Source organism: Coniophora puteana (genome assembly GCF_000271625.1).
Source record: "Coniophora puteana RWD-64-598 SS2 unplaced genomic scaffold CONPUscaffold_8, whole genome shotgun sequence".
Lineage (NCBI taxonomy): Eukaryota > Fungi > Basidiomycota > Agaricomycetes > Boletales > Coniophoraceae > Coniophora > Coniophora puteana.
Genome location: NW_006913060.1, coordinates 844,549 through 867,143, shown reverse-complemented (window position 1 = coordinate 867,143; position 22,595 = coordinate 844,549). Strand labels below are relative to the sequence as shown.

The 22,595-nt window shown below is 53.0% G+C and overlaps 7 protein-coding genes across 7 annotated transcripts; 6 read left to right on the top strand and 1 right to left on the bottom strand.

Annotated features, from left to right (window-relative positions):
• Positions 1-1,351: 1,351 nt before the first annotated feature.
• CONPUDRAFT_58005 (uncharacterized protein) lies at positions 1,352-1,719 on the top strand (the record flags this gene model as incomplete). Its single annotated transcript, XM_007771535.1, has 3 exons — positions 1,352-1,408; positions 1,501-1,607; positions 1,662-1,719. Coding segments are annotated over 3 exons (222 nt in total), but the record flags the coding sequence as incomplete, so codon positions are not given.
• Positions 1,720-2,013: 294 nt separating this feature from the next.
• Positions 2,014-3,177, top strand: CONPUDRAFT_58514 (uncharacterized protein; the record flags this gene model as incomplete). The annotated part of the gene is made up of 4 exons (XM_007771566.1): positions 2,014-2,469; positions 2,548-2,739; positions 2,792-2,922; positions 2,979-3,177. The coding sequence occupies 4 exons, from the start codon at positions 2,014-2,016 to the stop codon at positions 3,175-3,177; spliced, it is 978 nt and encodes a 325-aa protein (XP_007769756.1).
• A 2,711-nt stretch (positions 3,178-5,888) lies between these two features.
• CONPUDRAFT_144903 (uncharacterized protein) lies at positions 5,889-7,690 on the top strand (the record flags this gene model as incomplete). The annotated part of the gene is made up of 3 exons (XM_007771893.1): positions 5,889-7,263; positions 7,446-7,549; positions 7,604-7,690. The coding sequence occupies 3 exons, from the start codon at positions 5,889-5,891 to the stop codon at positions 7,688-7,690; spliced, it is 1,566 nt and encodes a 521-aa protein (XP_007770083.1).
• Positions 7,691-8,715: 1,025 nt separating this feature from the next.
• CONPUDRAFT_106392 (FAD/NAD(P)-binding domain-containing protein) lies at positions 8,716-10,775 on the top strand. Its single transcript, XM_007771892.1, has 8 exons — positions 8,716-8,854; positions 8,919-9,124; positions 9,177-9,242; positions 9,295-9,674; positions 9,727-9,744; positions 9,800-9,973; positions 10,024-10,113; positions 10,172-10,775. The coding sequence occupies exons 1-8, from the start codon at positions 8,817-8,819 to the stop codon at positions 10,670-10,672; spliced, it is 1,473 nt and encodes a 490-aa protein (XP_007770082.1). The 5' UTR covers positions 8,716-8,816; the 3' UTR covers positions 10,673-10,775.
• Positions 10,776-12,921: 2,146 nt separating this feature from the next.
• Positions 12,922-15,092, bottom strand: CONPUDRAFT_137972 (GroES-like protein). The gene is made up of 13 exons (XM_007771891.1): positions 14,958-15,092; positions 14,880-14,904; positions 14,766-14,828; positions 14,695-14,710; positions 14,621-14,641; positions 14,453-14,563; positions 14,055-14,156; positions 13,970-13,993; positions 13,705-13,913; positions 13,623-13,648; positions 13,408-13,564; positions 13,274-13,349; positions 12,922-13,211 (listed from the first exon to the last, which is right to left on the bottom strand). The coding sequence occupies exons 1-13, from the start codon at positions 15,049-15,051 to the stop codon at positions 13,056-13,058; spliced, it is 1,080 nt and encodes a 359-aa protein (XP_007770081.1). The 5' UTR covers positions 15,052-15,092; the 3' UTR covers positions 12,922-13,055.
• A 4,084-nt stretch (positions 15,093-19,176) lies between these two features.
• Positions 19,177-19,685, top strand: CONPUDRAFT_166436 (uncharacterized protein; the record flags this gene model as incomplete). The annotated part of the gene is made up of 2 exons (XM_007771890.1): positions 19,177-19,417; positions 19,505-19,685. 2 exons carry the CDS (start codon positions 19,177-19,179, stop codon positions 19,585-19,587), a joined length of 324 nt encoding a protein of 107 aa, XP_007770080.1. The 3' UTR covers positions 19,588-19,685.
• Positions 19,686-20,641: 956 nt separating this feature from the next.
• Positions 20,642-21,360, top strand: CONPUDRAFT_83043 (uncharacterized protein; the record flags this gene model as incomplete). Its single annotated transcript, XM_007771889.1, has 1 exon — positions 20,642-21,360. A coding segment is annotated over exon 1 (154 nt), but the record flags the coding sequence as incomplete, so codon positions are not given.
• Between the last annotated feature and the right edge of the window lie 1,235 nt (positions 21,361-22,595).

Genomic DNA, 22,595 nt, shown 5'->3' with positions numbered 1-22,595 from the left:
GATATTATTAACCTGGGTGTGCGAGGTCATGGCTACTGCTTCCAGCGCCATGGGTCGTATTGGCCTCTATCTGCTTCCGTCTGCCGACGTAACGGAGGGATTTTCACGGCGAGGCCCGACACGTAGCACCCATTCGCCGCGCTTGTAATTGGGCGTGAGTCAAGGTATATTCATAGAGGTATCGCCCTTCTGTGACTTTGCATCCATCTTATCGCACCGGGGTATGCGCGGAGTTCTAAAGCCGCGACTTTTATCCACGGGCGGCTCCCGAGCGGCTAATTTGAGCCGTGGACTGCGTAGGGGCGAAGAGACGAGGGAGACTTTGCGCTTGTTAGTCATTCTTGGGGTGGGGTCGCTGACTGTCAGGGAATGCCGCGGTGATGGGGGGTGCAGAATATTATTCGACTCAAGCGAGGGCTCCGTAAGGCTCCGCACGTCCTAGTGCGACAGATGGAGACAGATGGAGACGCAAGGGGGACTGATGGTGAATTTTAGGCCCGAAGAGTGTCAATTTGGGTTTATTGGTAACGAGCAGCCTCAACGCTAGTGAATATGCTTCCGAGCTCTCCGTGTCTACCCAAGACGAGTGGTAGGACCCCTGTGTGAGACCGACGTGGCGGATGATAGCGTTGCACACTGGATCGAGGGAGAACGATCACAGATAGACTCGAGGATCCCGACAGCTTCGCGGGATGGGGGGCACAAGGATAAAACACCGGCACCGCTCTTGCCGAGATTATTTTTGTGAGAAGGTCGCGTGGTCGAGGACGTGGAACACCGATCCATGAGATCAGCACGCCCCTGGTGGAGCTGCATTTCACCAAGTGAGCACTTTGTAAACCATTCAAGAGGAAGGATGAATTTCTGGGGTTTTGTGCGGGACAGACCAGCGGGTACTCGATTCGCTCAGGTGCTTGTTGGTAACGAGAGCAAGACTATGAGAAGCTAAGCGAGTCGAGGAGGGCCGAGAATTCAGAAAACCATTTACGGTAGTCAGGCACAGGTATACATAAATGTTTAAAAGAAGGGCAATTTATTTAGCGGTGGCCGGGGGTCTCCGTGGGACTCAGACGGGTTACTTGAATAGTGTGCGCGCTCGCCGCTAATACTTCCCTTCCAAAGCCTCGACGACATCCCCTTCCTGCCCTCCCGCGCCCTCCCCCTCCCGGCTCCCTTTGCTCTTCAGGCCGCAGATAGTTCAGCATATCCTTTAGCAAGCTTACGGGTCAGGATCAGGAGCAGGGGTTATGGACGCGACCCCAGCAGCCGAGCCCCAACATTCGCACCACAGAGACCAGCAGTCGAGTAACAATAGCGGCGGACCGTACGTTCCCAGTTCCTTCTACCATGCATGGCGAACTTACATCTCTATTCCTACCAAAGCCAAGTCCGCTCTCGTATAACCGTTGTATGCGCCGAGGTACGCCTTTATCGACCCTGCCTTCCTTCGGCTCCCACTGACTTCATCCCCCCGCGTCGTATCGCGTGTCGCCTTGGCAGTGCAAACGCCTCAAGCTCAAATGTGACCGCCGTACGCCTTGCGGATCGTGCACAAAGCGCGATACTGTGGCACGATGTGTCTACTCAGCTGCAGCCACTGAAAAAGTGTACGTAGCCACCACTCGTCCACCGTGGAACTCTTAGCCCATATCCCTAATTAGCGACTTGCATTCACTCAATAACCGCCTTATACAAGTCGAATCTCAGATTGCGCAGATGGGCGCACCTGGCGCTCGTCCGACTAATTTTCAACACGGCTTTGGGTTTGCGCCCCGCCCGGACCGTTCCTTGCTCGCCACTAGTCAATCTGGTTCTTCCTTGGTCATATCCCTCGACGACACGGCTGCTATATGGCTTGGTGACCTAGAGATTAATAGGGAGATGATTCCCACTCAACAATCCTCCTCACATAGTCCGACGTCAGCCCAGATCAAACTGGAGCCTGTACCCGTATCCCTGCCGCCACCCGACTCTGCAGGTGCAGACGTCCCTATACCCATTCTCTTGCCTTCCATGTCTGTGTACTATTCCTCGCATTCCCCCTCGTTCGCCGACCACCCTACCGTCACACCGTCACTCGTTGCCCATATCCCCTTATCTCTTAGACGGCGCCAGAAGATGTATGAGTCGCTGGAAGAACTTCTGAAGATGCACCCCTGCTTCAACTGGAAGCACTTCAAGGACCGCTCAGAGAGCATGTTCAAGTGGGCGAGTGAATCCGACGACGTGGGTGGCGCCTCTTTTGGTGAAGGGCGCTCAGGCAGCGTGGCCACTACTCCCACCACGAAGGCTGATCTTGCTAGGGCAATCTTCTTTGGCACCTCATCTGGTCCGTGTGCCCAGCGAGCACCTGCAGCTCAGCGGCCCCCGATCTCATTCTTCGCCGCTGCATCGGCTGCGTTTGCTTTGGGTGGTCTGCTCGACAAGTCGGCGGATGAACAGGCCGAGTCTCTCAGATCTGATCCTGTTGTCGGTGACCCGATTGACGAGCTCACGGGGCGTCCTACTCAGCGCAAGAAGACAGCCGCGCCGACTGCTACTGTCAAGAGGAACGGCAAGATCATCTCGAAGGACACCGCCAGTGCTCCGGCCGTACTCTTCGCGCTCTCGCAGCAAGCGTTGACGGTCTTCGAGAACTCAAATACATACGACCTCGACTATCTTGTGGCTATGATCTTGCAAGTCTTGTACGTCTTACACGAGGGCAAAGCTCGCTTGGCGCACAATCTACTCCCAGATGTAAGTGTCTATGCGTTGAGGTAAGTGAACGCTCGGCTTATTACGTCTGCAGGTTGGCAAGATGGTTAACGTCGCGCGAACAATGGGTCTGGACTCAGATCCTGATGACTTCCCAGGCAAGTTCACGTTATTTGAGGCCGAACTGCGCAGACGCGTCTGGTGGGATATCTATTACTACGACTTGTGAGTGCGATTCAATGAGTGATCGTGCGCGTGGTATCCTGAGCGACCTTCTCCAGATTTATATCCGATTACATGGGCCGTGCTCCGCTTATCAACGACCATGAGTGTAGCACTAGGTTACCCATGGACGTGGACGAAGAGTTGTTCAACCCCTCGTGTGGAGCTTTACCCCTCCCTCGCACATCGCAGTCGGCTCTGGAGCCTAACGCGTCCGATTTCAAGTATTTCCGACTTAAGTGCAGGTACGTTTTCTAAGTTCCTATTTCACCTGATGTGAGCTCATGAATAGCATTTTAGCCTTGCGCAGCTGGTCAAAGACGTGAAGAAGCAATCGTTCAGGGACCCTGACTGCGAGGATCAGCTCCTGCTAGATCAAGCAATGGCGTGCGAAGACGACATCAAGCAGTGGCTCGCCGATCTCCCTCCTGCTTTCCGCCTGGATATGGAGAGGCTCAGGGATAAGGCAGGCTGCTCCTCGCTTTCGAGCGAGCTGGCCACGCTGTCACCCGTGCTCGTAGCACAGCGCTGCGAGCTGGCGATCACAGCCAACCGGTTGATACTGAAGGTCTATTTGCCGTTCTTACGGCCGTCGTACCCGTACGGCTCTGTTGGGTCTCACCACCAGGCTGCACTGGGCACGATCAACGCTGCCCACGCCATCATACACTCTGCCCACGTACTTTACGCGACATGGAAGCAGCGCTCTGATCCGCGCTGTCGTCGGCCCTCACCTGCCCTCTTCGACTTCTATGCGTTCCGGCGCACGCTCTTCGATGCTGCTGTCGTTTGTTCCCACGCTGTCATCACACAGCCGTCCGCGATCTGGGCGAACGTCACGCTTGATGATGTGTCGGTTGCGCTCGAGATCATGCGTGATCCGTTGGCGGCCACCGGGCGCGGATCAATGCAAGGCGGTGTGGAGGACACCGTGAACGAGGCTGTCAAGATCGTGGAGCTGTTGAGGCAGAAGGCGCTTGCTGCTCGGTCGGGCAACCCCGAGTACACGACTGGTATGAAGAGGAAGCACGACGACGGGGACGTCGATACGGACCCGCTGCTCACGGGCTTCAATTTCCCATATGTTGGCGTTGGCGTTGTATCTGCGGGTCCGTCCGTCGCGTCCGACCCCGGTCACTCTCAACGCCAAACGCCCGCACCCGTTCATGCAGTCGACTTGTCACTCGTTAGCGAGCCCCCCGTACCGATTCCCGAGATCAAGCGAGCTCCTTCGGAGCTTGCGGCGCCTCCCGCCAAGCGTCCAGCGAACGTTGTTACAGCAGAGCCGCAGAAGCACAAGGAGAAGAAGGAGAAAGAGAAGGGCAAGGATAAGGATAAGTCGAAGAAGGTGACTTATCCCGCCTGGGGAGTTCGTGCTAGACCTACCAAAGAGGTCTCGCCTCTTACGAGGACTCGCCCTTCGTCATCCTCGACTAAGGGAAGTACCCCCGTCATTCCAACCCAGGCCGAGCTGTCTTCTAGCCAAGCGTCGTCGTATTCTGCAAGCCCCGCCGTGGATGACAATCGCTTCTCGGTACAGTCAGTAACCCCTAATCAGGCGTCGTTCACCATGGGCCCTCCCAATCCCGTGCCCACGGAGCCGTCGCAGCACCACGGCTCGGCCGAGTCTCAGCATGTCGACTACAGCGATCCATATAATTCAGCTGCAGCGACCATGCGGGCTTACTCCGATACGTCGGCGCAGCCTTCGCCCCTGTACGAACACCACCAAAGCGGCCAGTTCTCGGAGACTCCTCTCCCGGCGCCTTACAATCAGCCTATGCACGGCGACACCTTCTCGCAGAGTAATAACCAGTCGTACGGCGTTGGCCCCATGCCGCCGATGCAGTACGCCAACGTTGATCGACGGGGTTCTGCGTACCCTTCTACAAACCCCGGCTCGCAGATGGTGGGTTCGTACGGCGGCAATTACGAGGACCGCAACGGGCACGAAGCTGGGGCTCACGTGAGCCTCGGGATAGACCCGTCTATGGCGATGAGAGGGAACGACATGGGGACTCCGTATGTCGACCATCAGCCGCCAGAGGACTCGCGCGGTTCCGCGTATCCTGAATCTGTGCCGGCGACTCCCACATGGGCGCACGCGCCTCATCCCCCGCAGGCCGCCGCTCATGGGTACTGGAATCCTCAGCAATACGGCGCGTATTAGGCGTATGACGCCGTGTCGCGTGCCGTGGTGTTTCTTATCTAGGACGCTCCGTTTTTATTGTTTCTAGCTTGCTTCTTCTTCTTCTTCGTTCTCCTCTTCGTGTCGGTCGGTCTGCTTGATTCATACTCACGCCCAGGATACCACATTCACGTTCACCACCCTCATGACCTGAAACCCAAACACGTTTGTACGATACTCAGTTCACAGTCTTTTCTCTGTCTCTGTCTCTTCTTTTTCGTTCTTGTTTTTTATGCCTACTGTATTCCCGGAGTACTATCTGCACGCCTATCTTCAATGTAATGAGCGTACACTTCCAGTCTGCCGTGCCTATAACCTTCCTTGATGTGTTCAGTACGTACTTTCGCTCTTCGCCAGCCGTAATGGAAGGAACTGGCTCATATGCTATAGATCTTTGCACAATGTTTGGTGATGGCTGCTATAATAGACTCTACTCATCGGCTCTGAATGTTTGTGTGACGGACGTACCCAAACCTAGTGGGCGGGTCAAACATGGCCAAAGCTGGTGAGGACCTGCACGGTCTGATGAAGCCGGCGGTCTGGCAGTTGAGCCGACACACGTGCGTTCGCTCCTTGGCCAATCACTGCTCCCTTTTCAAGTCGTGCGAGTGGCGAACTAGCGCCCCGACAATATATACTGACACGTTCCATGGCACACGAGCAGAAATTCACCCAGTCCACACCGCCGTTTCAGCGCAGCCAATCGCACGCACCCTACCGCTCCTCCCTGGCGTGTGGATAGATAAACCGACTCTGCTCGGGCCTTCCTTTTGCTCGTTCCATGTCTTCTTCCTATCGCTCCATCGCACCCCTCGGTGCGCACCAGTCGCTCTCGCTTGCGGAGTCCAGCCACAACATTGTTGACTCGAGCGCTGACATCACCCTGGATATGGGCGACAACGATGTCTACGCAGCTAGCTGCAACCCGCCGCGCCGGGCAAAACGTCTGCGGTCCGACTCTACGCTTACTGCTACCTCTGCCGCTGCGTCTTCTGCCACGACCGCCCATGTCTATGCCCCCCCGCCGGGAGACAACAGCCCGGGGTCCTCTGACGAAGAAGCGGAAGAGGTAGAAGCACCTCCACCGCCAGCGCCAAAGCGCCGCGGCCGCAAACCCGGGACGCAGTCGCGCGCGGTGCGTGAGGCGCAGCGCAAGATCAATCACTCGCTCATTGAGAAGGCCCGCCGCACAAAAATCAACGACGCGCTTCAGACGCTGCGCGAGCTCGTGCCGTCGAAGTATAAGCGACAAGACGAGCCTCCCGAGGAGGAAGAGAGCGATTACGATGATGACAATCCGAAAAAGAAGGGCAAGCCGAAGCAGGAGAAGGAGTTCAAGCTCGAGGTCCTCGTTCGGACCGTTGCTTATCTACAGGACCTCACCGAGCGGGTCAATGTGCTTGAGCAGGGCACGTGCACGCGATGCCACGGCTCCATGGCTGTCAGCGTCGATGCTGAAGCCGACAAGCGGAGTGGAAAGCGGAAAAGACGCGAAGAGGAAGAGGAGAGCGACCACGATGAAGCCGACAACGAGCGGGAGAGCGGTGAGAGCCGTATGGTCTCCCGCTCGACCACCAAGGAGCCGCCGACCCGTCTTCCCTCCATCTCTTCATGGCTCTCGCCCATGCTCGAGCCCACTTCTGCTGCTCAGTCGTTTCCTAGCCCCCTTATTACGCCAGGCCAAAAGCATGTCCACCGTCGACCATCACCCCGAGAACAGTACGCGCAGCTCCCATCTCCACCCGTTTCCGGCACCTTCAAGGGCACTTCCTCAGGATTCCCCGCTCCACCTGCTCTAACTCTCCCATCCCCGCGTGCTGCCTTCCTCTCCACGACTGCGACCAGCGGTGCTCGCTTCAGTTCGTCGCTAGCGCAGCCCACAGCACCGCACTCGGGCTTATCGGCCTACCCACCGAGCGCCACCCCCTCTTCCAGCGCCCACTCGGGTACTAGCCAGCACAGAGAAAAAGAGAACAAGGGCTCATCGGCCTCGCCCTCGCTCTCGCCCGTCCGCACGCCGGACGACGAGACCGCCGCATCGCAGCTGCTGCGGATGAGCACCTCGTCGTCCCCGCCGACGCTCAAAAAGCTCCTGGCGCGGCGGGAGGATCGCCCGTCCGCGCTCCGCGAGCCGCACCATCAGGCGCTCACACCGGGTAAGCTGCTCGGGCTGAGCGTGGGCGATGGCATCAGCTATGATAGGTAAATGCGGGTTGTGAGCAGGAGGGCGGTGGAAAATCTCGGGCGCGATCTCGGTGTACGCGGCGAGTCGCAGGGTTGGATCGGTCATTGGTGTTTCAGGTTGTTGTATCTCCAAACTGTATCTTTACCAATGTAGGTGCACGTTCGATTCTTACTGTTGCGGTTATCCGCTTGTATGCGTTACAAGTTACTAGCAATAAGCAGTGTAACATTTCTCTACTGTGGCTCCTTTGCGGGCCAGTAAGCCAGACCATAGGTACAATGATGAGGCAGATGAAGCCACACCTCATGTAGGTCCGATCGGGCCTGACGGCGACAGAAACCGAAGCTGCTCCGAGCGAACATCGGACTGTGTTATTCTGCAGCGCCACGATTAGCTAGCGTGTATACGTATAAACCTGCATGACGCTTATACATGCAGTAATGGAGATGCTCTACGTCGGGACCAGATCCACCAAGGGGGTTTGCTGCGAGCTCATGATCGCAACCGAGAAGAGGTCCCTTCAGGAATAGTTTGTCAGTTTTTTGTCACGGGTGCCATTGGACGGGGGATAGCTCACGAAGAATCGTTGGTGTGTTGCAGAGTTTTGTAGACAAAGTTGTCTTGGACGCATTTCAAGCGATGGCGCCTGAAATATTGGGCAAATGGCTGGTGCGAACTACGTAGAACCGACCTCCGCATTCCGAGTTCAAATATGCTTATACTCGTCCGTACACGGTGCATGTTATCCATTCCTTCTTAGTCGCGTTAGCCCCTTGTCCGCACACATCTTGGGTGGAGCATCCAAGAAACAATCAGCTGCAAGGAACTCAAGCCCAGACAAACGAACGGCAGTGGTGGAAGTGGAGGAACTTACGGCGGGGAGCGCATGAAGGCAGTCGTTCAACGGCTGCTAACTGTATCTAATACCATTATGTTGAATCCGATGAATGAAATTGAAGAGTGATGTGTTATCAACGTTTGAATCGTCGCGACGAAGACGGAGGTGAAATGAAGTGCGGAACCCAAGTGGAATCGCACCGCCACAGACTCACGACGCGACTTGAATGTTTGGCGTTATTTGCCGAAATATTAATGGGGCCGAGCCCCTGACTCTTCAAATTTGCCCTCCACGTTCGTCGCTCTCCAATACACCTGGACTCAGCTTTGTATACTGTCCCTTGGGTTCTTGTATATATGTGGCTCCTTGGACAGGAAAAGCGGCGCTGAAATACTATCCAGTCGCTTTCCTCGTACCCGTCTATGGAAAGGGCTCCGCGCGATAAGCGACCAGCGCCTGCCGCGATGATCACGCCACCGTCGCGTCAAACCTTGAAATTGTTCACCGAGGGGCTCAGCCTCGCGTCAAGCTGCAGAAGACCCGCCTCCAATTGAACTCACTGATCATAATGATGGGCCCAGACGGCATTGCAACCGTTCTTAAAGGCGACTACAGACCATCGCCCACGACTCCGCTCACGCCCATCCCGTTCTTTGTCTCTACAACCTTCCTCCTTTTGACAATACATGCCTTCATCTGAACCGAAGTTTCGCGTTGCGATATGGTACGAGTCCCTCTTCCCCTCTCACCGATGGGTGTCACTCACTGTGTTATTTGCCGTTGGACAGTGGTGCAGGCATCGGCGGTTTGGCGTTGGCTGTGACCATTGGCAAGTTCTCGGACATCCCGGTCGACCTGTACGAGGCCAAGTCGACCCTCATTCCTGAAGGAGCTGGTATCTCTATCCGGCGGCGCACGATCGAGATCCTCAAAGTGTTGGGGATGCATTGGGACTTGATTAAGATCTGCACGCCGAAGCCTAACATGACGAACGGTACGATGTTTTGTGGGTCTTTGAAATGTTCTTCAGTTCATTAGGCGGACAGGTCCCCACTTCAGACTATCTGACAATTCGGATGGAGGGCATGACTGGTTTCATCAGGTATACCCCCGTGCGTCATCTATCTTTCCCATGAGACTCGTGTTTGTCTAACGCACGTTCAGATGGAGGCCCCACCTCGATGCACAGAACAGATATGGTCGACGTTCTCGTCAAGCACCTCTCACCATCGACCAGGGTACATCTGAACAAGCGCCTGAAAGCTTACACCCAGACCGGCCCGTCCGAGGTCACGATGCACTTCACTGACGGCACGGAGGCGACGACCAACGTGCTTATTGGCGCGGACGGGATTCGCTCGCCGGTGCGCCGCGCGATGTATGAGAACGCTGCACAGTACGACCCACCACCATTCGATGTCTCGCGGATGGAGGAGTATTGCGAGCCATCGTGGACGGGGTCGATGATCTATCGGTCGCTCATCCCCATGTCGAAGGTGCTCGAGCGGTATCCAGATCATCCTGCGGCGAAGGATATGATGTTTGTGAGTGCTGTTGTTTGGCGGCCTTAGTTTGAGTTGACATAGCCATATTCAGATGTGCGGCAAAAATAAGGTGAGGAGTGCCCATATTCTTGGCGTTCTTCGGCAACGCTGAGCGCGTATGATAGCATATATTATCATTCCCAGTTAACCAAGGCGAAATGCTGAATATCGTCGCGTATGCTACAGACCCTGCAAATAAGGGTAAGCATTTTGAAGGACGATGGAACAGGGATATAACTCCCGAAGAGTTCACCGAGGTCTTCAGTGACTTTGAGCCCATGGCGCGTGCTTTGACAGAGGTAAGTATCTATCTTCTTTCGTCAGGATGAAAGGATGATAACGTGTGCAGTGCGGCGAAAACCCCAGCCAATGGGCGCTCTTTGTGACGAACGAGCTTCCTTTCTCATCCCTCGAAAGTGTGGCTCTCATCGGTGACGCGGTAAGCAAGCTAATATGTAATTGCCTGCCTTATCTCTTGTTGAGCTCGCATCGCGCAGAGCCACGCAATGACGACGCATCTCGGCGCAGGCGCAGGCCAAGCCATCGAAGACGCCTGGATTCTCGGCCGCATCCTCGCGAGCAAACACGTCAACATGTCGAACGTGCCCCGCGCCCTGCGCATTCACCAGGCCATCTGTCTCCCCGCTGCGCAGCGCGTTGTACGCGAAAGCGCGAAGAACGGGCTGATGTACGACTTCCGGTCCGAGGAGCAATGCCACGCCCCGCGTTCGAAAGAATCGCTCGACCGGTGGCGGATGGACATCGGCAAGCGCATGGCCGAGTTTATCGGCGCGAACGGGACGGCGGCGAACTGGTACGACGCGGAGCTGCAGCTGCGGGACGCGATTGTCATGAACGAGTCGGAGTCGGACGCGGACAGGCTGCTGCAGAAGGTTGCCGCGATGTCGTTGACGACGTCGGACGTCACGAGTGTGTCGGTGCCGGTCAATGTTCCGTGTAATTGTTATTCTTGTGCTGTTATGTTGTCGTCGAGTTAGAACTGTTTGCTGCTGGACTGTTGCATACTAGATTGTTGTCATACTAGATTAGAATGTTTTGTGTCTATCTCCACCATGCAGATCAATTGATGACATGCCTGACAATATATTTATAGGGCCTTAGCCTGCCTTAGCTCTTACAAAGTCAAGTACATCCTCTCCATGGTGCCAACCATGTTGAGCGCCGAGAAAGGGGCTAACGATATAAATGGAAAGTTGTCGCGAGTCTGCCGCGGTTGACTTGAAGCACTGCAAGCAATTCTTATGTAGCGACCTCAGCGTTCTCCTTCATCTATATATCACCTTCGTTCTATGACACAGCTACGCGTACGCCAGCGTTCACGTCTCTCCGTTCTGCTGAATGCTTTGGGAGACCGATGTCGCCCTCCCGTTCGCGAGCTCCGAGTCGCTGGGTTGTCGGTCTGGTCCAGCTCGCGACAATGAACGTTGACAGATGGGCAACGTCGTGTGCAACACGTTTACGTTTTTTAATTCACTTGTTTTTCTTCTTTACCTCCATATTGCTCTCGGCACCCATTACATATGGCTAGAGACGAGAGGAAACCGTTCCGAGTGGCTATCTGGTGCGTAGTAACGCGTTCTGATCTATCTTAACCAAAGGGCTAACTGGGCGCCAGTGGTGCAGGCCCTGGAGGACTGTTATTAGCCGTGACCATTGGAAAGTACTGTAAAGACATCCTTATCGACCTATATGAGGCACAGTCAGAAATTTCCGTTGTCGGGGCGGGCGTCATGCTGCGAAAGAGGACAATGGACATCATAGAAGACCTGGGGTTGCTAGAGGAGCTCAACAAATTTGTGACATATGCTAACAACACCGAACGTGGTACGTGGTATATTATATCCCAGCTGGCTCGGCTGAATCGCGTTCAACCACAGCGGGGCTCCGCCATCGGATTGCGGACAACAGGGACGGAGGAGTAGATTGGTTTCATCAGACCTACAGTGGTGGGTGTCCGTAACGTGCTGAAGGAGATGTTCACTTACATATGGAGGTACTCAAGACGGTGCTCCCTCTTCCATGCACAGGCGTGCGTTAGTGGACATTCTCAAGGCGAACCTTTCGCCTATGTGCACCGTTCATACGTCGAAACGGCTTGAGTCCTACCAAGAGGATTCGACTGGTCTCCTCACTCTCATGTTCACTGACGGAACCACAACATCCGCTGATGTTGTCGTTGGAGCGGACGGTATCCGGTCGCCTACGCGCAGGTCGTTGTTTGAAGCTGCTGCTAAGCATACGCCTCCGCTGTTTGACACTGCGCGCCTTTTCGAGTATACAAATTCCGTTTTCACTGGCAACATGGTCTACCGTAGCTTGTTCCCTATGCAAGATCTTCTCGTGAAGTATCCAGACCATCCCTTGACCAAAGACTTGATGCTCGTAAGTTCTTATTGCCGATATCTTGCACTGCAACTGAATTATGGATGTAGTGGTTCGGCCAGGACAAGGTCCGTAGCCACCTGATCATCCTTTCATCATCTTGACCTACTACCAGCATATGGTCGCCTATGCCGTCGATAGCGGAAAGTCTGTCAACGTTGTTGCTTATACCACGAATTCATCAAATGAGACCAACGCTATCCCGGACAAATGGGTTGAGAATGTTCCCAAGAACGAGATCGTAGAGGCCTTCAGTAACTTTGAGCCCATGGTTCGGGCCGTCACCGAGGTGAGAACTCCTAGTACCTCGTGTTTAGCTCCTCAGCCTCTGCTAACCAATACCGCAGTGCTGCGAGGACATCAGTCTCTGGGCACTACATGTCACCAGTGCGCTTCCTATATCGACGTATAGTCATGTGGCGTTGCTCGGAGACGCGGTACGTCTTACTGGTTGTCAACCTCCCACACCTTGACAAGTTCTCCAGTGCCACGCTATGGCCCCGCACATGGGTGCAGGTGCCGCCCAAGCCATCGAGGATGCCTATGTGCTAGGCCGCATACTCGCCCACGCATCTGTGGACATGCAGAGCATCCCTACGGCTCTTCGGATCTACCAAGACGTCAGGCTACATTATGCCCAGCACGTCGCCGCGGGCAGTCTAGCTAACGGCTTCTTGTACGATCTCCGGGCACCGGAGCAAATCAACGCTCCTCGTACAAGTGAGAACATCGACGCCTGGGGAGACATGATCAAGAAGCGCGGGCTCGAGTATCAGGGGGCACCGGGCTCTGCGGTGGAGGACTGGCTCAAAGCGGAGCGGATGTTGGATCAGGCACTTGTGAAGGGACGGTAGGACCTGTGGAACATTCACCGTCTTATGGTACATGATTGTCATTACGTATGGTCATAAAGTGTCGGTGAGTACAGACATCCCCGAAAGTTGCTACAGTATATCCTCATCCTTTTGGTTAATGAGTTCAAGGCTTCAGCAGCACCTTCGTATATCCCTCCACGCGCCTGCTGAATTTATCGTATGCACTCGCTGCGTCTTTGAGAGGCAACTTGTGTGACACGACAAAGGAAGGCTTCGCTTTGCCTGCGATGATGAGGTCGCGAAGGTAGCGGTTGTATAACTATTTCCAAAATTGTGAGCCCGAGCCCCAAGTTATTGAAAACAGAAAGGATACAGGCGTACCTTAGCACTGCATATGCCAGTGCGGATGCTGAGGCCTTTTTCAAAAACTTTGCCAATCGGGAAGGAAATATAACCCCTAGGACATTGCACGTCGACACGTTGCTCGTGTTAAGCTCATACCATGAAAAGCTTACTTCGATGCAGCCAAATCAGGCGCGCCAGGATCGGCGTGGGTGTAAAGGCCTGGAATACCTAGGCCGCCTGAGGGGCGGACAATATTGACGAGCGCCTCAAGCACTGCGTTTGTTTGCTCTGTCTTCCCGTCTGCTCCTGTAGCCTTGTATCCAACGGCTGGGGTCGCGATTTGAGCGACCGCTGTTACAACTTTGCGAGAGCAAGCTGTGCTTACCATCGACCCCACGGTCAACCTCACGTCTTGAACACAGTAATAGTCAGCAATCGGCATTCATGTCAGATTTGGAATGGCATACCCGTGACGCAAGTCCAAGATTTGCTGTACGGCACTTCCCTCCGAGAAGTCGATCGGAATACATCCAATCTCGCGCGCCTTCTTGAGTCGAGCGGGGACACAGTCGACAACATACACCTCCGACGCGCCGCGCAGGATGGCGGAGTAACCCGCCATGAGGCCAACAGGACCTGCGCCGAAGACGGCGACTGATTCGCCGGGTTTGAAACCCTTTACTCAATCAGATACCTACGCAATAACACGATTATAGAAGAAAGGTGACGCACGGAAAGCTCGATACCGTGCCAGCCCTTGCGACCATCAGCTAATGGGTGACTAGACAATCGAAAAACCCCATTAACGTGGACGCACCGTCGGAAAAATATCCGCTAGCATCGCGAAGTCATCTTCGTGTTCCGTACCGGGTGGCAGCTTAAGAGCGTTGAAGTCGGCAAACGGTATGCGCACATACTCCTGAGGACCGCGAGTTGAATAGCATGAAAATATGAGGGAACCGTAGACACGTACTGCCTGCCCTCCCTGGTACGGACCATAACCGGCATAACTCGAGAGACTTAAGCATTTCCATTCTGATAGAGAGATGTACTCAGTGCGTACCCATACGCCCTTGATATCGGAAGTTTCAAGTTGATTAAGTCATCGATAATATATTTGCAAAGCTTTATCGAAACAACTCACGATCCCGCCTGAGTAAACGTGCAAAGGGAAGAATTGATATGAGAACATGAAAAGGCACTATATAAACTCACAGATCCAGGGTTCATGTGCGTGCAAAAACCAGTCTTGCCTTCCTCGCAGTTGAAGCAGCGACCACAGGCTACGTTGAAGGGCACGACAACGCGATCACCTTTCTTGAGAAGCTATTGTCGAGGATATAATTTCAGATCGTATCTGACTGATAGCTCGGGATGCCATACCTGTACACCTTCTCCCGTTTCCTAGCATATAATGCGGTCAATAGGGACGAACGAATGAGTCGTAGTAGTATTACATCAACTATGCCCATGCTTCAAGGTCGTGTTAGTCGATGCGTACACCAAACGTCACAGCGTGTTTACATACTTTTCGTGACCAAACACAAGTCCTGGCTCTGCTATAGTACGACCCTCGTACATATGTAAGTCACTAAGCATAGGCATATAAGTCTGTAACGGGTGAAGGACCGCACCCGCTCACCTGCCGCAGATACAACTAACCGTTACTGAGCACGGATGTCAGGTACGAGGTGTAGTGGGAGATATAATTCGGTGTTACCTTTGATTATGACATCATCCGGATGAATCAATTTGGGTCTCTCCACATTTTGGACAGCGACGGTGAATGGACCTTGGTAGACAACAGCACGCATGACGAAAGGTTGTGTTAGAAGGAAATGGGGACGATAGAGATGAGAGAGAACGAGTGAGAGCGGAAGAGACGCCTTGGCGTACTTGATTATCACTTACTGCACTGAGGTATTGTATTGAATTACTGGATTAGTAGCAGGCCGCTACTATCGCCGACCGAAGTGATGCTGTGAGACGTACGTGTGATCCTGTTGGTGCTGTAGAGGTACCACGAGCACATGGATTTGAGATCAGGCGGTCTTTGACGGCAAAGAGATGAAGACGAGAAGCCTTGCTTAGGCGCCTGAATGAAGCCATGGCTTGAGCGAATGACCCTGATTGGCCTAGCCGAGAGGCCAACAAACCCTCACGAGGAGAGGAATTGAATCGAAGAATATCATGGTGGGGTGGGCTTGTCCAGTTTCCTGATCTGCTAACTATAAATAAAAATACACGCCATCTCATTGAATTTGCGTATGAGCGCCAGACTAGCGGGAAGCAGCGCTTCGGGTCGACATCCACGATTCACTGAGGCTAGACATGTCATCCCTCTAGATCTGCAAGTACTTGCAAGTATACTAGAGCATATCAGCGATGAGATCGTTGCTTCAAGTTATGGTTAAGCCACTGTAAAGCCCGGTTAAGCCCTGTTAAGCCGCGTCGTGAGCTAAATGAGGTTTCAAGCTGAGGTCGACGTTTACGGAGGTAAAATTTCACACCCTGCGCACCGTAAATGATATAGAGGTTCTAAGAGAACCTACCATATGGAGGTCCTGTCGAGAATGTGTTGCTGCCAGCCATCTGTCCAGTGACCAAGTCACATAATTCGGTAGCTGTTCGGACTGGTCTGTTTGGGAGAAACTGAGACGTGTGCGCACTGCGCCAAGCACTGCGCTGAAGTTGAGGACAAGTCGCATGGCACAGGCTGCATCGGGTAGTGCCGGGTCGCGTCAGACGCGTCGGCCACTTCCGTGAGCCCTGAATCCAACCACCATCATGCATCAAGACTCGACCATGACCTAGCCATGCTAGAAAGAATTCCGCACATGTCTTTGCTTTATTCTTCACAGATCCCGCGGCAGACCTTGAGAACTGCACAAGGAGCAGGCTGAAATATGGCTCAATGACATTGTACAGCCTAATGGGCTTGTATCTAGATTTTCACTCATGAGTCACGTCGGTCAAGTGTTAAAGATCTAGGCGCTAAACACGGACTGTGCACAGTACTCTCCGGGTAGTAAGCTGCTTTCGTGATTTCTCCGAAGATCCTAGTCTGTCTAGGAATCTGTCTAAATGAAAGCGGTTTACAAGGTGCTGAAGATGTCAGGGACAAACGGCTCCCGCAAAGACGTTGAAGCTTGAACGGTTGACGTCCGCTCGGTAAGTGCATCCCATTGTAGAACAGTTCGAGAACAAGTAAGGATCTGGGTAAGCGCTAAGTACGTAACGTCTACCAGTCACTCCTGCGGTCCGCGAGTATAGCTAATCAACATCTCCAGATGCAACCGATGGCACAATAGTGTGAACCTGGATCGCAACAGTCAGCATACATTGTAGGAGAACGTGAGCTGGATATTACCTACTCTCACTCCTTCTGACATCCGCAGCCCTTGGACTTGCAGGTGTCGGTGTCCGCCTTCGCGGAGCAGCCGTACACGCCGATGCCGCTGCACTTGCAGCCCTGGGTGCCACCGCCGTTGCAGTAGCTAGGCAGCTGACTGCCGGACGAGCCGCAGCCGGCGATCTTGTAGGCGAGTGAGGCATCCTCGAGAGGAGTGGCAGCGACGCCGCTGAATGCGGTGGCAGCGAGAGTGAGCGCGATAGCAGAGGTGAGTGATTTGAACTGCATGTTGGTGGTAGTGGTGATTGGTCTAGTTGTTTTGTAGGAGGCTTGTGTTTTGAGCGAATGAACCACCGACAGCATTGTTTTTATACATGAACGCCGAATTAGGCGCACTCAGAGTCAATTCGACCTTAGCACTTTCAACGCCGAGACGACCAGCCAAGGGTCGCTCCGTACTCGCCAAGTTTGTTTCACAGTCTAGCGACGGTAGGCTGTCCTATCGTGACTCTCCACCACGAACAATCAGTGGTGGATCCCATTGTTTCAGGAATGCTCACCACGGATTGAGGTTCTGTTCAGTCTCATGGTAAGCACCACGTCCCCAAATCTCTGATTATCTCAGTTGAGAATCCTGTTTCTGAAAGACGCGTTTCAATGACGAAATGTGATTGGGTTTTTTCTCCTTATGACAATCGCCGACGTGAGACCGCCCAGTCAAATTTCTTGTCCAGGTGTTTCGTGTGTGTCCTCAGCGGTACGGGAGATGAGAAGACGGTCTTATGTCAAGACATCATTGATCTTCTCGTGGATCTGGGGTAGATGTAAGCATATGATCTGCTCACCAGAGCACTAGCAAATGTTTACCACGGATCAAAGGAACCGAGGCGCAGGCTCACGGACGAAGCTCCGAACTCAAACCTTTGTGTCGGATGTACTGGTTTCATCTTCAGCTGCTGTGACGTAAATCCTTTCTACCTCCGTCGACTCCGTTGACGCTGCTCTGCCTTCGTAGCTCAGCGCTTGCGCATCCACTACTCCACACCTCCACAGTCATTGTGATTTACCTCGTCGCAATGTTTCACCTTTTCTCCGGTGGGCCAAGCGGTCGTAGACTCCGACGAGAAGAGGCGCCTTTGCTCTTGGATAACAACACTGCGGGCTAAAGATAGTACATTTAAGCTTCAATCTATGCATGCACCCTAAATTACTGACTTCTCGTGTTTTCTGTCGGTATTGTCTTGGCTGCTGCCGTGGGTCAACTCTTGAACGTGTTAGGCGACTAGAACAATTTGTGCTAGGCAAGCGGTCTTCACGACTCAAACAGGACACGCAGAGAATACGATGTAGACCGGAAATCGGAGACAAGTGAGGTCTGATAACCTCGGCGCTACCGGAACGCTAAGACGTCCTCATCCAAGTTGAGCAAGTGTGAGCGAATTGACCATTTCACTGGGACGCTAAGCTAGGGCTGATCAGTCGAGTAACTCGCCATCGCATCATAAGAACTCGTTACGACACAACCAAACGATACTCCACCAAGCAATGATGACCTCCTGCTCATGTTTCTTCTGCTCGCGTCGATTACTCCGGTTTCGTGTTAAGCGCCGGTGAAGTCGGGTTACCCTTGGCTCGCTTCTTCCATCGCCCATCGCCTCACGGACCTGCTCGACATCTGTACAGAGCCCCATCTCATCTTCCTTTCTCCTCGTGCGTCAGGGCCTCATTTCACTTCTTCGCACTCCAAACTCTCAATGCAACGAGGCGCCTTCCGAGTTCCGTAATTCACTGCCGTAAGCGGTTTGGCTGTGAGTTGTCAACTCTCTCTCGATAATCGTTCCCCACCGAGTTAGCACAGCGACCCTCTCTCCTCGGAGATTCTCATCAGCAATAACGGCCATCATTGAATGCTATGGTCTATGGACCACCGACGATCTTCTCTTCTGCGCACATCGGACGCGAAGACTTTACTTTTTAGTCTAGCGCACGAAGGGATCTCTCCGCTGAGTCCGGATCTGACTGTGAGGAGTCGTTTTTGTGAGCTGCTCTCGCGCTTGGTTCGAAAGGCCGTTTCAGCTGCTCTACTCAGCGATACTGATCTTCTGTCGACTTGCTCCTAGATTATGTGCGTGGCTTTCTTCTATGTTCACAACCCACAAAATGACGATGAGACTGATTTATTTCTTGCTCACTACAACGGTGTTACCTCCGGTTTCATTGTCGATGCCACCGCGCTGATGATGTACTTGGCGCTTTCCGGACCTCGGCTCCTTCTTTTTGTTTCCATCAGGGAGGAACTGAGATCACAAATTACCCCACACCGCCGATTGACCTCGTTGCACTGTTTCAGGTCCATTCAGTCGCTCGGGGAGCGGTCTTGAGGGTGATAACGCACGACTTTGTGTAAGGAAAGAGTCTTCACTCTGTCGTCGCAAGATACGAAGACAAGATGTTTTAGGGTAGGACACAGCCCTCGTGCTCGACATATAAAAGTGGCAATCTTTCAGCCCAGACTCGTCATCACCAAACAACTCAACCAACCAACTCATCTACTACACCATTCTAAACTCCACCCATTGTCACTAAAATGCGCGCCTTCACTCCAGCTCTCGCCCTCGCCTTCGTCGCTACCGTCTTCAGCGGCATGGCGATCGCCACTCCTCTCGAGGACGCCGCCCTCGCGTACAAGATCGATGGATGCGGCACCGTGGGTGGCCAACTCCCCGCGGGCTGCAATGGCGGCGGCACCAAGGGCTGCAAGTGCAGCGGCATCGGTGTATACGGCTGCACTGAGGCCGAGGATACCAAGACTTGCAAGTCGAAGGGCTGTGGCTGCTCCAAAGAGTAAATGTGAGTGCTTGGGGTATGACTTGCGCCGTATTCATTAGTTCTGATTCTCTATCCAATACTGCCAGGCTCTCTGAACATCTTCCTGAACAGAAAACGGCATTTGATACTTTTGCGCTCATTCATGTTCGATCAGCCGTATGTCTCATAAACCATAGTTTAGTTTCGTAGTTATATAACCATTATGTTAGCGTACCACAAGTTATGGTTGCTATCTACATGACTATCCTGCCAATTCGTATTTGTTTGTGCTCCGTCTACAGCGTCCGAATATGTCAAGTTGTAAGCACTTCGTTCCTTGAGAGCAAGAGATCAACTTTCATAACGATATACTGTATGGCCCTTTTGAGACCAAAACGCTATCACGGTGTCTGATCTAACATGAAATCATCAGGGTACTTGATCTCATTGAAAGAAATGCACACACACACCAATTTTCGACCTATTGTGACTTACAAAGCGCAGACAGCGTTCATCTCCATTCTTTTCCCCAATACCATACAAGTTTTAGGCGTCTTTCTACCTAGTTATACAACGCGTGTCAATGGAGATAGTACACTGAATCGCGTAACACGAGTTCACGTCGAGCGACTGTTAACTTCATACCATCTCTCCTTCGCTTCTCGATACATACGACTTTCCCCCAGACTCAGGCTGTGCTCCACTGACGGAATGGCAAACTCCTCCCCTAACCTAGCAGCCTGGTGAATCGGACTATTTGTACTGTCTTCGAATATTTCCATTTCTTCTTCCGCATAGTTGATGAAAGCGATGCTGGATAAGTGGCAACCTGACCGTTCCAGGAATTGACGAAGAAAATCCAGCTCCCCTGAAGGCGGCGCGGTAAGAACGAGATCGGTAAGTGCAGGAAGGGTTAGGATATCAAAGAGATTGGAAGGTCCAACTTCTAAGCTAAACTCTTCCGAATCTTCTGGAGAATCGTTATCTGGTAAAGCGACGAGGGCAAATGATCGTATTTTGGGCGAAGTGACCAGTTCATTCAGGCGTCCAAAGCCCCTATGCAGAGTTTGGACGAAGAGTTCAAGTAGGTTTGGAAAACTGTGAAAGAGAGGCAGCACATAGTCTTTATCCAAGGCACTTGATTTTGCCATGTCAAGCGTGAGGGAAGTGAGGGCTTTCACGGAGGTACGAGGTAGCAACAACGCAGATCTAGACACCAGTAAGTTAGACTCAGTCGTAACGCGGGGATGCGAACGCTCGCTATATTCACCTAGACACCAGTAAGTTAGACTACGAATGAGTGTGAGTACGTGGCTAGGTCTGCGAATAAATAAAGAGCCTCACCTCAGTCGTAACGCGGGGATGCGAACGCTGAGGTGCCGTAATCGAATCGTCTGGTATAAGTGGAACTCAAGATGTTCCTGGTATCGTACGAAAGTGATCGCGACACGTAGAGGATGTCAAAATAAAACACATGATATCAACGAATGGAACGTCGGCGAACCCGACCGAAAGATAAACGAAAAGAGCGTGCACAGAATAACCAATATATGTCAGAGGGAACAACGAAAAAGGGTATATGCCATCGCAACATGTCCGACGTCGGCGTTGTCGTCGCGACTCGAGCGCTATCTCGACGTGGCGGCGTTCCGCCCATGCCGCTCGTGCCTCGACCTACATCCTGCCCGCCCGTCGGTCCTGCGCGATACCTTGCCGGAAATCTAACAGGCTTCCCATCTCTGATAGTGTAAAAACGCCGACATATCGGCGTTATAATCCGTGCATACGTGGAGATGCGTTAGGCAATCAAGAAAGCTGGCAATTACATTGTCTTCATCATCAAGGTGATGGAGTTGCTCGAGATCGACATTATCCAGTGTAAGATGTGTGACGCGTTGGAAACGAGACATCCATTGAAAAAGCGGCACAACATCCGCTTGCCGCGCTAAGATGTCTAACCCCTTGACGGTATTGTACGCCGGGTTGGACTGCTTGGATTCATAGAAATCGATAACCTGACTGATAGATGTTTCTGATATATCAAGGGTAACAAATGAAGGGAGTGATCCAGCCCTTGCCAGCGGTTCGAGAGGGGCAGGGATGGGGCTAGAAGTGACGCGCTCATGTGCGGGTCGGACGCCAATCACTGTGTTCCATAGCGTGGGATTGCTGAGCGCAACATCTCTCCACTTTTGGCATACCTGAGCAACGTTGAGAGAGCCGCCAGGTAATGCGTTAATGGCAAGAGAAGAGGGCAGAAGGGGTAGACGATCTGTACGCCGATGCGGCAAGACGGATGTCTGGGAGAGGATGAAGATGGTTGACAATAGCTCGACGGGGATCCGAAGCGCGGAGGATACCAAACGAGAGTGATCAACCAATGCTTCCTCTAATACTATGATGACACGCGATAACTCTAAGAAGATCGCCTTTGCGATATTGATCGTGGATGAGAGATCAGCTAGGATCGTTTGAACCTGACATGCCTCTTGCGCTGTAGCAACGCTATGATTCATCTTAGCATATGGAGTGAAAGGGGTGTTCGTAGTAGCCTAGACTATAATTTGAGTACATGAAAGAGGTAATTCGAAGATGAACACACGGAGATTTCAAGAGCAAGCTTTGGGAGCTAATTCGTTGGAATACAGGTATTGGTGGCGCGAATCACAAGCGAGTCGATTACTCACGAGATTGGCAATCGAGGACAAGACGGTGGGTCTATTGTTGGTTGACATTTCTGCGGTTTGGCAAAGGATCTAGGCGTATGTAGCCTGTACGGTCGGAAAGAGGAGGCGATCTATGCAGCTAACGGGAGCAACGAGCACCCCCAAGTCTATGTGCAGCCGTTTCTCACGCACACGAGTTTTTCACACAGCACTACTTAGTACTGCTACAAGCGTTGAATCTAACACTTTAAACGTGAACTAGCTGCTGTATCTTCATGTCAACATGCAGCAGGTAGCGCTTCCAGCCTATCATCTCGCAGGACCTTCTTTGCACGTTGCGAGCTGCCGAAGGGGTCGTTCTCACAAGGTTCAGGAGATTCAGAGACTGAGCGGGAGCTGTTACGAGACCGGTAGCGGCCGCAGAGTGGTCATGACAGCGGTTATTTTCACTTAGCGGAATGAAGGTACTGCATTCTAACCGTTCTAAACATGAGAACTTTGCGAGCTGTATTCGCTGACGGATATAAGCAAG

What these genes read in the sequence shown, in the direction of transcription:
- CONPUDRAFT_106392 (XM_007771892.1), top strand. Translation starts at nt 8,817, where the DNA reads ATGCCTTCATCTGAACCGAAGTTTCGCGTTGCGATATG. An exon ending in AAGTTTCGCGTTGCGATATG is followed by an intron (nt 8,855 to 8,918) that starts GTACGAGTCCCT and finishes GCCGTTGGACAG; the next exon opens with TGGTGCAGGCATCGGCGGTT. An exon ending in TGGCGCGTGCTTTGACAGAG is followed by an intron (nt 9,974 to 10,023) that starts GTAAGTATCTAT and finishes TAACGTGTGCAG; the next exon opens with TGCGGCGAAAACCCCAGCCA.
- CONPUDRAFT_137972 (XM_007771891.1), bottom strand. Translation starts at nt 15,051, where the DNA reads ATGCGTGCTGTTGTCTACCAAGGTCCATTCACCGTCGCTGTCCAAAAT. An exon ending in GGATGATGTCATAATCAAAG is followed by an intron (nt 14,905 to 14,957) that starts GTAACACCGAAT and finishes ATCCGTGCTCAG; the next exon opens with TAACGGTTAGTTGTATCTGC. An exon ending in ATCTTGGACTTGCGTCACGG is followed by an intron (nt 13,649 to 13,704) that starts GTATGCCATTCC and finishes ACTGTGTTCAAG; the next exon opens with ACGTGAGGTTGACCGTGGGG.